This window comes from Vigna angularis, chromosome 8, assembly GCF_016808095.1.
Source record: "Vigna angularis cultivar LongXiaoDou No.4 chromosome 8, ASM1680809v1, whole genome shotgun sequence".
NCBI lineage: Eukaryota > Viridiplantae > Streptophyta > Magnoliopsida > Fabales > Fabaceae > Vigna > Vigna angularis.
The window spans coordinates 20622312-20637848 of NC_068977.1; the positions used below are offsets into that span (position 1 = coordinate 20622312).

The 15537-nt window shown below is 41.5% G+C and overlaps 1 protein-coding gene across 1 annotated transcript; it reads left to right on the forward strand.

The window, feature by feature from the left end:
* The first annotated feature begins 1232 nt into the window (after nucleotides 1–1232).
* Nucleotides 1233–6392, forward strand: LOC128193748 (uncharacterized). Its single transcript, XM_052867840.1, has one exon. The coding sequence runs from the start codon at nucleotides 1233–1235 to the stop codon at nucleotides 6390–6392; it is 5160 nt and encodes a 1719-aa protein (XP_052723800.1).
* The last annotated feature ends 9145 nt before the right edge of the window (nucleotides 6393–15537 follow it).

The following is a 15537-nucleotide window of genomic DNA, read 5'->3' on the forward strand; positions in this document are numbered from 1 at the left end:
GTTTTGAATAGGTTTCGAAAAGTCTATTCCAAACTACATCTGTGATTTTAAATTAAGCAATGTAGGACGTTCTTAAATCATTGAACCATAGAATAAATTACATAATCCCTAAATATTCTTTGGATTCTTAATTGCGTAATTTAAAATATCGTTTTGAATTACAAAATGTGAAATATGGTTTTTAATTATGTAATTATAGTTTCTGTACCATAGGATACCCACTGTTCACCAACACACATCTGAACTGATGTCGACCGCTTGAAGATCAACCGCTTAATGTCGACCACTGTTCACCAACACACATCTGAACTGATGTCGACCACTCGACGTCCAACCGTTAAGTGTCGACCACTAAATGTCGACCACTGATTGTCAACACACAACTAAATTGATGTCGACCGCTTGAAGATCAACCGTTTAATGTCAACCATTGTTCACCACACACGTCTGAACTGATGTCGAACACTGGTATGTCGACCATTGATAGTCTATCGTTTCCGATTTAACTTCGAGCGCTTGGCAACTGTCGACTTCCACAGATCTTAGTATATATATGTCGATCATCTGATGATCGACGATTACTAAAAGATCGACTATTTGATGTCGACCACTGAGGATCAATTGTTCACGATTAGATGTCGATCACTTGGCGACAGACCATTTATGGTCTGATGTCGCGACACAAAATTCTCACACAAAAGTCAAGCGGTTTTGCAGATACGAACAAAAAGACACTGTCACCGCGAATCAGGGAAATAAACTGATCCAGGCAATGATAAAGGTCTTAATAATGGCTAAAGCACTAGAGGTGGAGGGACCTACCACTCACGTTTGCTGCCCACTTCCATTAGATCCAGGTAAGAAGTAATGGCAAGCACTAAAAGTGGAGGGACCCACCATTCACTTACTGCCCACTTCCAATAGATCCAGGTAACGGGTAAAAGGGAGGGGGCAGGGAGTTTTCAGGATTCATTCACTTTTGAACTAAAAAATACATAGACAGGGAGAGTTCTGATCTAACTTGAGCGTCGGAGTGCCTTTTTCAGGTGCCCAGCCCGCTTTCCTCGGAGGATCAACAACGTCGAAGGCAAGATAGCATGGAAATGGTCTGATCAGAAGCAGGAATCCAGGATTGTTAGGTTGATATTTTGGTCCCCATACCTCATACCGAAACATTTTGGCGCCGTCTGTGGGGAATGAGATTGGAAAGCCCAACTACGACCACCGGAACCATGGACGATCTTAGCACTCGAGAGTTGATCCAGCAGCTGCAGACACAGATCGAGGCGCAAGCACAAACTATACGGGAGCAGCATGAAATCCAACGCAAGCAGACGGAAGAGCTGGCAGCACTGAGGGCGCAACAACCACCGCCAGAATTGTCAGCCTCTAACCGGCATGACAATAATGAAGGGAGCCATCATGGAGGGCCATCTGATCCCTTAGCTGGGAGAAAAAGGGGACCTTCCTCTGTGCGTATCACCAATATGCTCCCATTCACAGATGCCATCATGCAAGCACACATGCCGGATAAACCTCCCCCGGCTTTAGACCGTTATGATGGTTCCGCCGATCCTGACAATCATATGCGTAACTTTATAGACTCCATGGCGTTCTACACCGACAGCAATCCAGTCATTTGCAGAGCTTTCTCCTTATCTCTTAAGGATGATGCCTTAGAGTGGTTCCACACTCTTCCAGGAAATTCAATAGATTGTTTTGCAACAATTGAGACTCTGTTCCGAAAACAGTATGCAACCAATAAAAAACCGGAGATGACTGCGGCTGAGCTGGTGAATACCAAGCAGGAGAAGGATGAGACGTTGAGGTCGTTCATGCAACGATACAATGAAACCGCCCGGCGTGTGAAGAATATCAATCACACCTTCATCATCAGCAATCTACCTTCGTGTTTAAAGCCGGGGCATTTTGCAGAACAACTATATGCTGACCCTCCCGCATCTTTAGAAGATCTGCAATCCACCATTGCGAAGTTCATTCGCATTGAAGATCTCCGGAATTCGCGGAAGAAGCAGCAACAAGATACCTCCAACCATGACGCCAAGAAGCCATTCAAACGTCCCATCAACGATTATAAACCGGATCGAGCACCTCGAAAAGAGCTGGGATGGATATCAAAATATGATCATTACACCACCCTTAACGCACCAAGGGCGAAGGTGCTCGAAGAGGCATTACAGGCCGAACTCTTAACCGTACGACGAAAGGCCACCCCAAAAAATGCGGATAACAGTAAAGCCTGCATATTCCACATGAATCATGGGCACGACACTGAAGAATGCAATATGGTGAAGGACAAACTGGAACGGCTTATCCGGGCAGGATACCTCCAAAATTACGTTAAAGACAGAATCTCCGCCAGAGCCACCGCTTCCCCTCGAAAAGGTCCTTTTCGACAAGGCCCCGAGCGATCGCCTCCCAGAGTCGAACGACGACACAGGAGATCACGTAGTCTGCCTCGACGGATAGAACGGGAACGTTCAGTCCGAGGTCGGATCGACACCATATCCGGTGGATTCGCCGGGGGGGGAGCGTCCTCTTCAGCCAGGAAACGCAGCTTGAGGAATCTAAAATCAGTGCACATGGTCAACCGACAACCCCGGTCGATCCCCGATATTACGTTCACCAACGCAGACTTCCATGCACCCGACCCTGACCATGATGACCCCATGGTTATCACCGCCAGCATAGCTCGATACGATGTCAGTAAGGTTCTAATTGATCAGGGAAGTTCAGTCAATATCCTGTTTTGGTCAACCTTTAAAAAGATGGACCTATCCGAAGACCTCATCGCCCCTTTTAATGAACAAATTGTAGGTTTCTCAGGAGAAAGAGTGGACACCCGAGGATACCTCGACCTACGAACACGACTCAGAATAACTCTAGAAGCACCAGAACTCAGAATTCGATTCTTACTGGTCGATGCCAATACTTCGTACAACGCTTTGATAGGACGACCCTGTCTAAATGCCTTTGGGGCAATCGTGTCGACCCCTCACCTAGCCATGAAGTTTCCTACGGAGCGCAGCACCATTTGCACTGTAAAGGCAGATCAACGAACAGCTCGACAGTGTTATGTTGCGGGATTGAAACTCTCCCCTCTTGTACCCATGAGAAAGTCGAGAAGGGCTGATATAGCGGCCATCGAATTGGACCCGCGAACCAATACCGAGGACCGTCTCCATCCTCAGGGCGATGTCAAACTCCTTCCGTTAATGAAGGACCCGAACAAAACTACGACCATTGGTGGGAACCTGGATTTTAACGATGAACAAAATCTGGGACGTATATTACGAAATAACGCAGACCTGTTCGCTTGGACAGCTGCTGATATGCCAGGAATCCACCCTGGAATCATGGCACACAAGTTGTCCATCTTCCGAGAAGCACGACCCGTCACACAAAAGAAACGACGGTTCGGGGAAGAGAAACGTAAAGCCATCCAGGTCGAGGTGGAAAAGTTGATGAACGCCCGGTTCATCAAGGAGTTAACTTACACCACCTGGTTGTCGAACGTAGTTATGGTCAAAAAGTCTAGCGGCCAGTGGAGAATGTGTGTCGATTTCACCGACCTCAACAAAGCATACCCCAAAGATTCATATCCTTTGCCTAGCATAGACCGCTTGGTAGACGGAGCGTCCGGTCATGCAATACTCAGTTTCCTCGACGCGTACTCGGGATACAACCAAATCCCCATGTACGCACCCGACCAGAGCAAAACAGCCTTCATCACTGAACAGGCTAATTACTGTTATGAAGTAATGCCATTCGGTTTGAAGAACGCAGGGGCTACCTATCAACGTCTGATGGATAAAGTCTTCCATCAACAGATAGGACGTTGCATGGACGTCTATGTCGATGACATGGTAATCAGAAGCAACTCCATGGAACAACACCTGCATGATATAAAAGAGGTATTCAGCCAAATCAGCAGGTATAACATGCGTCTCAACCCTTCCAAATGTACTTTCGGGGTACCAGCAGGAAAATTCTTGGGTTTCATGCTTACCAGTCGAGGCATCGAAGCTAATCCAGATAAGTGCAAAGCCGTGCTCGACATGACTTCTCCAAAAACTCTGAGGGAGGTACAACGTCTGGTAGGGAGGCTCACAGCCCTGTCTCGCTTCATACCGAAACTAGCCGAACATATCAAACCCATTCTGAAGAGTCTAAAAAAGGACACCACGCAACACTGGAATGACGATTGCGAGACCGCATTCGACAAGGTCAAACATATACTCACTAGCCCTCCCATTATGGCTCGACCAGACGCTGGATCCAACTTATTATTATACATTGCGGCATCCCATCAAGCCGTAAGCGCTGCCTTGATACAGGAGGTTCCATCATTCAAGCTTATATACTTCATCAGCCGTACGCTACAGGGAGCGGAAGAGAGATATTCTCAGATCGAGAAGATCGCATTGGCCCTCCTTACGGCTTCGCGTCGACTCCGACCATACTTCCAGAGCCATCAGGTAACAGTTCGCACCGATCATCCTATTGCTAAGATACTCCGTAAACCCGATTTAGCAGGACGTATAGTCGCTTGGTCAATAGAACTGTCAGAGTTCGGTCTCCGCTACGAGCCAAGGGGATCCATTAAGGGTCAACATTTGGCAGACTTCGCCACCGAGTTAGTACCCCCACCGGGAAGTTCAACAATAAAATGGCTCCTCAGCGTCGACGGATCCTCAGACAAAAGGGGAGGAGGAGCCGGTGTTCTCTTAGAAGGACCGGATGGCTTAATTATAGAGCAAGCCATCATGTTCAAATTTCATGCCAGCAACAATCAAGCAGAGTATGAAGCCTTAATTGCTGGTCTATCCCTGGCTGTCGAACTCCAGATTACTTGCCTAGAGTGTCGGATGGATTCGCAGTTGGTTGTCGGACAGGTTAACGGAACTTATCAAGTCAAAGATAATCAGTTGTTGCGCTATTTCCACAAAACCCAGACCTTGCTTCACAACTTCACAGAGTTCAGCATCGTCCATATACCCAGGGAGCAAAACGCAAGGACAGACATCTTGTCCAAATTAACTCACTCCAAGGAGCGAGCACAGTTATCTTCAATAATTAAGATGACGCTAGACCACCCAGTTGTGGAAACACTCGCCATCGACATGTCGACCCCCAAAGTAGATTGGCGTCTAAAAATCAAAGATCTCATGATGAAGCAAGAACAAGGAGAAGATATTACAGTGACCGACTCCAAACGCATTGCACGTTTTGTGTGCATAGGCGACGACCTTTATCGCCGTGGGCACAGCTCTCCCCTGTTGAAATGCATATCCGAGGAAGAGGCCGACTACGTTTTACGCGAGTTACATACAGGGATATGTGGATTCCACTCGGGTAAACGAACACTCAAGGCCCGGATTCTTCGCGCAGGATATTACTGGCCCACGATCGACCACGATTGTGAAGAATTCGTAAAGAAGTGTGTCTCCTGCCAAGCACATGGCAACGAAATTCACGCACCGCCAGAGGAATTGCACGGCATTGTCGCCCCATGGCCGTTCGCTCAGTGGGGTCTCGACATAGTCGGACCATTACCACCTGCCAAAGCACAAAACAAGTTCCTCCTTGTTGCGGTCGATTACTTCACAAAGTGGATAGAAGCCGAACCACTGTCCGTCATTAGCGCCCAACGGGTGCAGAAGTTCATTTGGCACCTCATCTGTCGGTTCGGCCTGCCGCAAAAAATCATCACTGATAATGGTCGACAATTCATCGAACGTAAGTTAGAAGAATTCCTTAACAGTTTGGGCATCAAACATATCACCTCATCAGTCGAACATCCACAAACGAATGGCCAAGCCGAGGCCGCGAAGAAGGCCATACTCACTGAATTGAAGAAGCGACTCGGCGAAGCTAAAGGTTTGTGGGTAGAGGAGCTGCCAGAGGTCTTGTGGGCATATAGATGCACTCCTCACGGATCCACAGGAGATACGCCATTCAACCTAACTTATGGCACCGATGCAATGCTCCCAGTCGAGGTCGGAGAACCTTCATTAAGACGAAATATCACAGATATGTCGCTCAATGAAGAACAACTACGAATAAACCTCGACATTCTTCCTGAACGTCGAGAGATCGCCATCATCCGGGCCGAGGCACAAAAGAGAGTGCTCAGTCGCCGTTACAACAGCAAGGTCAAACCCAGATCCTTCAAAATCGGCGATCTCGTGTGGAGAAAACGAGGAGAGGCTAGGAAAAATCGCACACACGGTAAGCTAGCCTCCAATTGGGAGGGCCCTTTCCGTATAGCCGAGGATATGTCTAATGGCGCATACCGCCTCCAACTTCTCGACGGGCAGCCCATTCCCAACACATGGAATGCTACTCACCTCAAATTTTATTTTAGTTAGCATTCATCTCTTCAATGGCATATCGTTCACTTTAGTTTCAATTGAAAATATACATTGCGCTATCATTACTTTTCCATTTCTTCTATACTTTTATCTATGTCGAATTCAGGATCGTGATCTCCCACCCAAGGCACGACCGCTTTTCAAAAAACGTGGAACTCCTAAGACTGGTAGATGTTCACCCTCGAACACCCAGTTCTCTCGGGACATACTCCCACTGCTAGATGTTCACCCTCGAACACCCAGTTCTCTCGGGATACACTCCCACTGGTAGATGTTCACCCTCGAACACCCAGTCTCCTTGGGATACACTCCCACTGGTAGATGTTCACCCTCGAACACCCAGAATTCTCATATTTGGATCTCATCCTCGACGACTGTACTCGACATTATTAAAACGTTCGACATCAACGTTCAACTGATAGCTCGACAGTCGATCATTATCTGCAACATATATTCATTCGATATAATTATTCAATACATTGGCTTCAACAGAGAAAATTTTCAACATCAGTCAACACATGCAATTTGGAAATCAAACATCAACAATCTCAAAATTTTCGAATATCATCAAATTTCAAATATTTAGACAAACACAATTGTTTAAATTTACACACCCAGGAAAGATCCTAATCTGTTACAATATTTTCAGTACGGCCGACAACATCAGCAGTGTTCTCGATAGCCGGTCCTACTGCCGCTGCCGCTTCTTCAACCTCTTCTTCTCCCATGAAGGCGTCCCCTGGGATTTCACTGAGAGGCTTTAATTCGCCTTCATACACGTCCTTCTGGTCGTCAAATTCCATTCCCTTGGTCGACACCTTAAGCAGATGGCCGGCTTGTCTCAAAGCCTTCCGGAAGCCCCTAGTATGTTCAAGCATTACTGCATCCTTCAGATCTTCCACAAGATCTTTGTTTTCCAGGGCTTCCGCACGCCACTCATCCCTCTCCTTCATCAGGGTTGCCATCTCCTTCTTGGCCTGTTCCAACTCAGCCTTAGCCTTCTTGGCTTCTACCAACTCAGATGACATTTGATCGAGTTCCTTTTTGAGAGCTTGGCCAGCATTACGGGTATCATTTAACAACCCTTCAGCCTCTTTCAAGAGTTGCTCCGATCGCTTCTGCCTCGACTCACAAACAGCATGAGTCTCAACAATTTCTTTATGTTGAGCTTTTAACTTCTCCAGCTCAGCCCGAAGCAAACCTCTATCAGAAGCATATGCCATATGCCAAGTCAACATATGGACCCGAGCCGACATCTCAAGCGCGGCATCAGCAATTTGCTGCTCGCTCATATTTTCTATGATCGCCTTCTCTGAGCTGTCCAGGTTGAGCTCAACCTTATGGCCCATCGTGAAGGAGGAGTCCCACACACCAAGAGGAATCGGACGCCTCGGCTCATCCGCTACCTCTTTTTGCTTTTTCGACACTGCACCGCTAGTGTCGACTGCTTTCACTTTCCTTTTCCGAACCAGAGGTTGTTCGACGACTGTTGCCTCATCAGTCGACAACGACACCACCACTGGAGCATCTTGTTGCGGTTGTGTACGTTGGGGGCTGGCGGTACGTACAGAAGACGATTCTAGGCGAGTAGCTTCAGCTTTCCTCTCGCCGCCGATGGATTGAAACCAATTTATGCCACGCCCTTTCCTTCCCATTATTTCTGCAAAACAAATTTCAAACCATAATCAGCAACGCCAAAGTAACTTGCAAATATATCGAGCAAAGACACATACCAAACACTCTCGCATCAGCGTCATCAAACTCAAGGCAGTTTATTAGCTCACGAGACGAAAAGGGACGGGGCAATGAGGTCAACACATTTAGCGCCTCTAACTCTTCAATGGTCATCTTGTCTTCGGGTCAAGAGGTGAATCTCAGCGGATCTTGAGTCCAATACAATGGGAATTTGGGACTCCCATCACCACTGAAAAAATATCTCTGCCCGGCTTGGGTGATCGACACCTTAAAAAACTTATCTTTGAAACCCCTATACGACTGCAGATACAGCTCTAAAAGAGCATTACCCGGTTCGGAAATCAACGACACCCACCCCCTCTTCTCAACAGGACGACACCTAAAGAAGTGCAGAAACAACCCAACTGTTGGTCTAATTCCTATCACCCGACATAAAATAGCGAATGCTTGCATATATGCCCAACTATTGGGATGCAATTGACTGGGGGCAACATTCAAGGTCCGCAACACATCCATTTGAAAGAGGGAAAACGGCAATCTCAAATACAGGTCATAAAAGGGGGAACCATAACAGTAAAAAAACTCGCTTGGAGAGTTCTCCCTACCATAACAGACCCTCTCATCTCCCCGACAGGCCACCAACTTCACACATGATTGATACCCTAGGGTTCTCAAGATACAGCTATTCTCTATCCAATTATCTAAAACTGCCCTACTCCTAAACTGACTCACGAGTCCCTTCACTTCACTCGCGGCCCAATCATATTCATCACCGCTAATCGGAGACATCAAACGTCCCTCTGGACCTTCACTCATAACATTCCCATAAACAAAAGCAGCTTCACCGTAAGGAACGGTGGTCACTTCAGGACATTCCGCCGCAGAAGACGGTTCCGGCATACGAACACCAGCGTTATGCCCACTCCCTTCCATTATCAGAACTAAACACACTAAGACGAATTAGAAGGTTACCTGGTAAATTACTGAATCAGTACAATCAGAGGTTTGGCGATGAATCCCCTCGCACACAGCACACAATACTCAATTCTGTTTTCCCGAAAAATGGTTAACTCCCCCTCAGAAGCGTGTTGAAGAAGCTGGGAGGTCAAGCGTCAGCGCCGTTCGATTCTTCTTAATCCAACGGCTGCCCTTCCGCGTCTTTTCGTTACCCGAAGAAAGCGGGAAAACCCTAAAAATCTAAACGTCAAAACGGTGCGTATCGAGACCCCGAAATAACTCATTACTCAACGTCCTTTAGTAAACACGTAAGCGACACTTACGCTTATTTACTAGGACTCGGGGGGCATGTACCATAGGATACCCACTGTTCACCAACACACATCTGAACTGATGTCGACCGCTTGAAGATCAACCGCTTAATGTCGACCACTGTTCACCAACACACATCTGAACTGATGTCGACCACTCGACGTCCAACCGTTAAGTGTCGACCACTAAATGTCGACCACTGATTGTCAACACACAACTAAATTGATGTCGACCGCTTGAAGATCAACCGTTTAATGTCAACCATTGTTCACCACACACGTCTGAACTGATGTCGAACACTGGTATGTCGACCATTGATAGTCTATCGTTTCCGATTTAACTTCGAGCGCTTGGCAACTGTCGACTTCCACAGATCTTAGTATATATATGTCGATCATCTGATGATCGACGATTACTAAAAGATCGACTATTTGATGTCGACCACTGAGGATCAATTGTTCACGATTAGATGTCGATCACTTGGCGACAGACCATTTATGGTCTGATGTCGCGACACAAAATTCTCACACAAAAGTCAAGCGGTTTTGCAGATACGAACAAAAAGACACTGTCACCGCGAATCAGGGAAATAAACTGATCCAGGCAATGATAAAGGTCTTAATAATGGCTAAAGCACTAGAGGTGGAGGGACCTACCACTCACGTTTGCTGCCCACTTCCATTAGATCCAGGTAAGAAGTAACGGCAAGCACTAAAAGTGGAGGGACCCACCATTCACTTACTGCCCACTTCCAATAGATCCAGGTAACGGGTAAAAGGGAGGGGGCAGGGAGTTTTCAGGATTCATTCACTTTTGAACTAAAAAATACATAGACAGGGAGAGTTCTGATCTAACTTGAGCGTCGGAGTGCCTTTTTCAGGTGCCCAGCCCGCTTTCCTCGGAGGATCAACAACGTCGAAGGCAAGATAGCATGGAAATGGTCTGATCAGAAGCAGGAATCCAGGATTGTTAGGTTGATATTTTGGTCCCCATACCTCATACCGAAACAGTTTCAAATTTCATAATTTAAACCATGATTTTAGATTACATAACATAAATTATATTCTAGATTCTACAAACTAGAACTATATTCTAAATTTTGTAATTTAAAACCATAACCTAGACTTAATAATTTAGAATTATACTTCAAATTGCATAATTTAGAGCTACGTTTAAGATTTTGCAGTTTAGAATTATATTTTTGAATTATGTAAGTTATAATTATTATTTAAATTAGTTAATCATAAATACAATTTAAAATTGATTATGAGATGTATTGAAAAAAGTAGTGATGTTTTTTTTAGGAGAAGAAAGGAGGGGATGTAGAAGAAAATGACTCATAAGAATAAGATGATGAGGAGTGGAATATGGTTTCCTGCACCCCATAAATTTCTTCCTGCACCCATCAATTTTTTACAATGACATATTACTTTTGTAGAAGTGACTTCCGAATTATTAATTCTGGGACAGGTTTTTCAAAACAGGATTTGTAGAATTTCTGGAATGAAATATTTGGAAACAAAATTTTCTACACGAATTTTTGAAATGAGATTTTCAAAATAAAATTTTCGGGTACACGTAAAATATATTACTGATTACGTTTTTCGAAATATATTTCTGCAACAAATTTTGTAGAATACATATAATAGTCTTGGGAATGAATTTTTCTAAACACCCCTATATGTTTCGGATTGAATATTTCTGAATACATGAAATATTTTCCAGAAAAAACCATTCCGGAATGAGTTCTTTTAGCATTTTTTGTATCTTTATGTGATCCGGTGGTGACACCAGCAATGAGATAATGATAATGATGGTGTGATACAATGATAAGGGTATTTAAGTATTTTCCTTGGATGGTGTGTGCAAGAAGAAATTTGATAAGATGCACGAGCCTACCAATTTGAGTGAATCTTCCTACACCTCCCTCACCTCACCCTGCACCTCCAAATTTACTTGTTTGTCCTTCATTTAATAAAAAGTCAAAACAGTAATTAATGAATTTAATTTTTTTAACCTCCAACCATTTTCCTAACTCCCAACCACAAAAATACTTTATACTTTTATATTATTTTGATACCTAGTATAAAAAAAATCTTTTTAACTAGTATAAAAAAACCATTTTACATTAGTATCTACTGGTTCACATTAGTATCTACTACATTAGTATCTACTGCTTATAGTGTCAATAAACCATTTTACATTAGTATCTACTAGTATAAAAAAATCATTTTACATTAGTATCTACTAGTATAAAAAAATCATTCTACATTAGTATCTACTAATATAAAAAAATCATTCTACATTAGTATCTACTGGGTATAGTGGAAATGAAAAAACATTTGAAAAAAAAATAAACATTGAAAAAAATATATCATAACCAATATATATGACAACAAGACAAACAGAGATTTCAACCAGACATTCAAATCAAAGCCAAGCCTATTCTGGAGATCACATATATTATTATGAATAGATAGATATTTAATTAAAAAACTAAGTCTCAAAACCCCTCGCCGCAGATCGAAGTCTGACGCTCCTTGCCGCAGATCGAAGTCCGGCGCTCCTTGCCGCAGATCGAAGTCTGGCGCTCCTTGCCGCAGATCGAAGTCCGGCCTCTGTTCTCCTTGCCGTAGATCGAAGTCCGGCTTCTCCTTGCCGTAGATCGAAGTCCGGTGTGCCTCGGTTATATGTGTGCCGCAGATCGAACTGCGGTTTGTGCTTACCGCAGTTCGAACTGCGTTTATTCTGATCCTTTTCTCTAGCGAGCTCTCTGAACACGACCCACGCAGCACATAACAGCAAACAAATATATTACAGATTACACGAAGATGGTACTAACCTGGACGCCAGCTCAGATCTGTGAGGAAAACAAACGAGGAACGCGAGCAAAGCACCGTGGGATGGCAGAGACAAAGGACGGAGAGAAAAAGAGGGAGGAAGGAGGGGGTGTAGGTGTAGGGTTTCACTGCTGTGTGAGATGCGACAGGGAGTGAGATGCAGAGGGAAGAAGAAGAGGAGTTAAAGTTTTAGGGTTTAAAGTTTTACTAAACTTTTTAACCACAATATTTTTCTCTCTCTTCGTTGACTGATAAGGGCACACTTTGGAATTATAATTTTTTTTGGAGGTGCAGGACGAGGGTGGTGAGGTACAGGGAGAATGACTCACCAATTTTCATATCCCATGATTATGCTTAGTGTATTATATGGATTGACGGGTTTACGCGAATCCATCGGTCAATCACTTAATAAATCAACTTTAAAGTCAATCGAATTGTTGAATACAACTATTATTATGACTATTTAGTACGAAGAACTAGTTTTTTTTTATTCATAACTTAGGCATATGAGATCATTTGGAGAGAGTAATTCAATGGATTTGAAGAGATTGAAGATAAATTTTTTGTTGTTTGTTTGAGTGGATTTAGAGGTAATTGAGGGTAGATTTGGAAGTAAAGTTTGTAAGAATTAGTGTAGGATTTAATTGATGTGACATATTTAAAAAATTTGTTTAATAGGTAGAAATTAAATATTACCAAAATGTCTCTAGTTATTAAAATAATATAAAATGATATTTGTTAATGTTATATTTAATTGTAAAAATGTTTATAAAGAGTAAAAAATTAATCTTAATTATTAAAATTAATTTTAATATTGTACAAAAATTTTATTTTAATTGTAGTATTTTTAATTGTAATATTTTTGTAATATTATTTATGACAAACCGGTATGATTTTATTTGTTATTTTATTTGTAATATTATTTATTTTATCTTTAAGTTGTATAATTATTTTGCTTAATCCAATTAATCTATCTTTAATAAACAAAATTATCTATATTAAAATTCTAAAAAGTATTTATTCTATATACCTATGTTTCCACTTATTTATCTAAAAAACAATTTAAAATCTACTTTAGTTACCTTTCTGGATTTTAAAAATTGACGAGATTTTACAGTATTTTTCATTCATCAGAGGTGAAGAAGAATTGAGAATCTATGTGATGGAAGGGGAAGAAGGAGGAGGCATAAGTTGATTACAAGACCAAATCTGGCACTGCCTGGAGCCACTCCTATCTCAACCAGAAGCCATGGCATCCTCTCTCTTATCCTAACCAACGCTGCAAGTGGATCGCCGAACAAACCCACGCCAATCGCCAACGCCGCATCGAAGATGTTTCTCGCGAGGTAAGTTTTCTGTTATTCCTGCCTTTCCACCGCAATTCGTCCTCCAATTAATTACTCTCTGTTTTCGATTCCAGTTTCGCGCAGGAGCAGGAGTTCTTTGTACGCGTGGAATCAAATACTAGGTAATGGTAACCGAATACACCTTGCCTTTGTTGTTCTTCATGGGGCTAGAACCGAATACAGGTTCTTTGGAATCGAATACAGCTTGCCTTTGGTGTTCTTCACGGGACTGGAACCAAATAAATGCCCCTTGGAATCGAATGCGCTTTGCTCTTCTTCATCTTTTCCAGCTTCAAACACTCGTTTTCTTCATCAACCACTTTCTTTTTCATCTTCCATCAACATTATCTTCTTCATCTACCACCAACCTGCAAGGAAAAAACAACAAATACTTCTAAACAATCATACACTCATACTAACCTCATCACATTGCAGCAGCGTAACTGTGTTTTTATTTTAAACAATGCAACTGGAATCGATTTGAATTTACTTATATCCCATTATATTAAGGTGCCAAACAACTGGAATTAGTTTCACATGGAGGGGACACTTGTGATTTTTTGGAAAGGATTCCTCCAAATCTCACCACATTCGCGGGTGAGTGAAGAGTAGAGTCATTCCGCTTTTATCTTCAAATCCGTTTGCGTATTTCTTCTTATGCGAACATGACATTCATCTCAATTCATCGCTCTCAAAACTGAATAAACAGTACTTTCCGCTCATACAAACACAGACTTAAAATATCGAAGTATCTTTAGGAAGTATTCACCATGTAGTTTTTTTTGAAACTCTTTCAAGTTTTTTAATATTTTTTTATTAGGATTTGTATATTTATTTTTCTTTTAGTTTTATAGGTATTTATTATGTTTTAAGTATAATGGTGCCGTTTGATTTTTCAGTTAGAATTGAAACTTCAATCCTCATGATGAATATAAAAACTTTGAATGCCTAAATTTGGGTTGCTAAAAGATACCTTTTTTCCTCTCCTTGTAAGTGTGAGAAAAAAAAAGTTTCTAAATAATCAATGAAAGAAAATATGTGAATTTGAAAATATAATTCTAGTGTGCAATTTGAAATTAAAAAAAAAGTATTTTGAGTTGTTTAATCTTTAAATATATTTTTAAATTTAAAAATTTAATTTAAATTATAATCTATAATGTATTTTTTTAAGTTTTATAATATAAATATATATTTAGAATGTATAATCTAAAATGTATCTTAAAATTTGAAAATATATTTTGAATTTATGTAATTTATATATTTGAAATATATTTTCACATTTATATTTGTGCATTTCATAACAAGTTTCTAAATTCTAAATTCTAGAAATGTAAAGAATGAAGATTTTAAGACTTTTCCAACGTTTCATATAGACGCACGTAGAAACGAAAAGGATGCAAAAGCAAATAACACAGTAACCGAGGAACAATATAAGGAGGGATCAAACTTGATGTTCGAATTAGATTCTTCGTTTTCTTTCTTTCTTTTCACAATGTTATTCCTCTAAGTAATTTTTCTTTGATTAGTGGTATAATACCTGAATTCTGAGTTGCTCCTTTTGGAGTGAACTTATGAAGTTGTTGATCATACTTATGGTTTATATATCTTGATAGGAAAACTATAAAATTATATGATAAAGAACAAACTAATGATTATAGTAAAGATCACGATCACATTTTCACAAACATAATGTTAGCTAGTTTGCGTTCATCTTGACATCACAGTCTTACGATAATACAACTTACTAGTGCTAGACATGATTTTCAAAAATGATATATAGAAAATCTTTTTTAAATATATAACGAAATTATAAATATATGTAAGTTTTATCATAAATGAAGGAGTTTGGTGGTAAATAATGAGAAGAAAAGTTTTCGGCACTTTAAAGTATTTAAAATATTAGTTTTAATTTCGACAAAATTTTAATAGACTTAGTTTTTATATTTATTCAAAACACATGTTTTAAAGTAAATGGATTACTTTTTTTTTTTG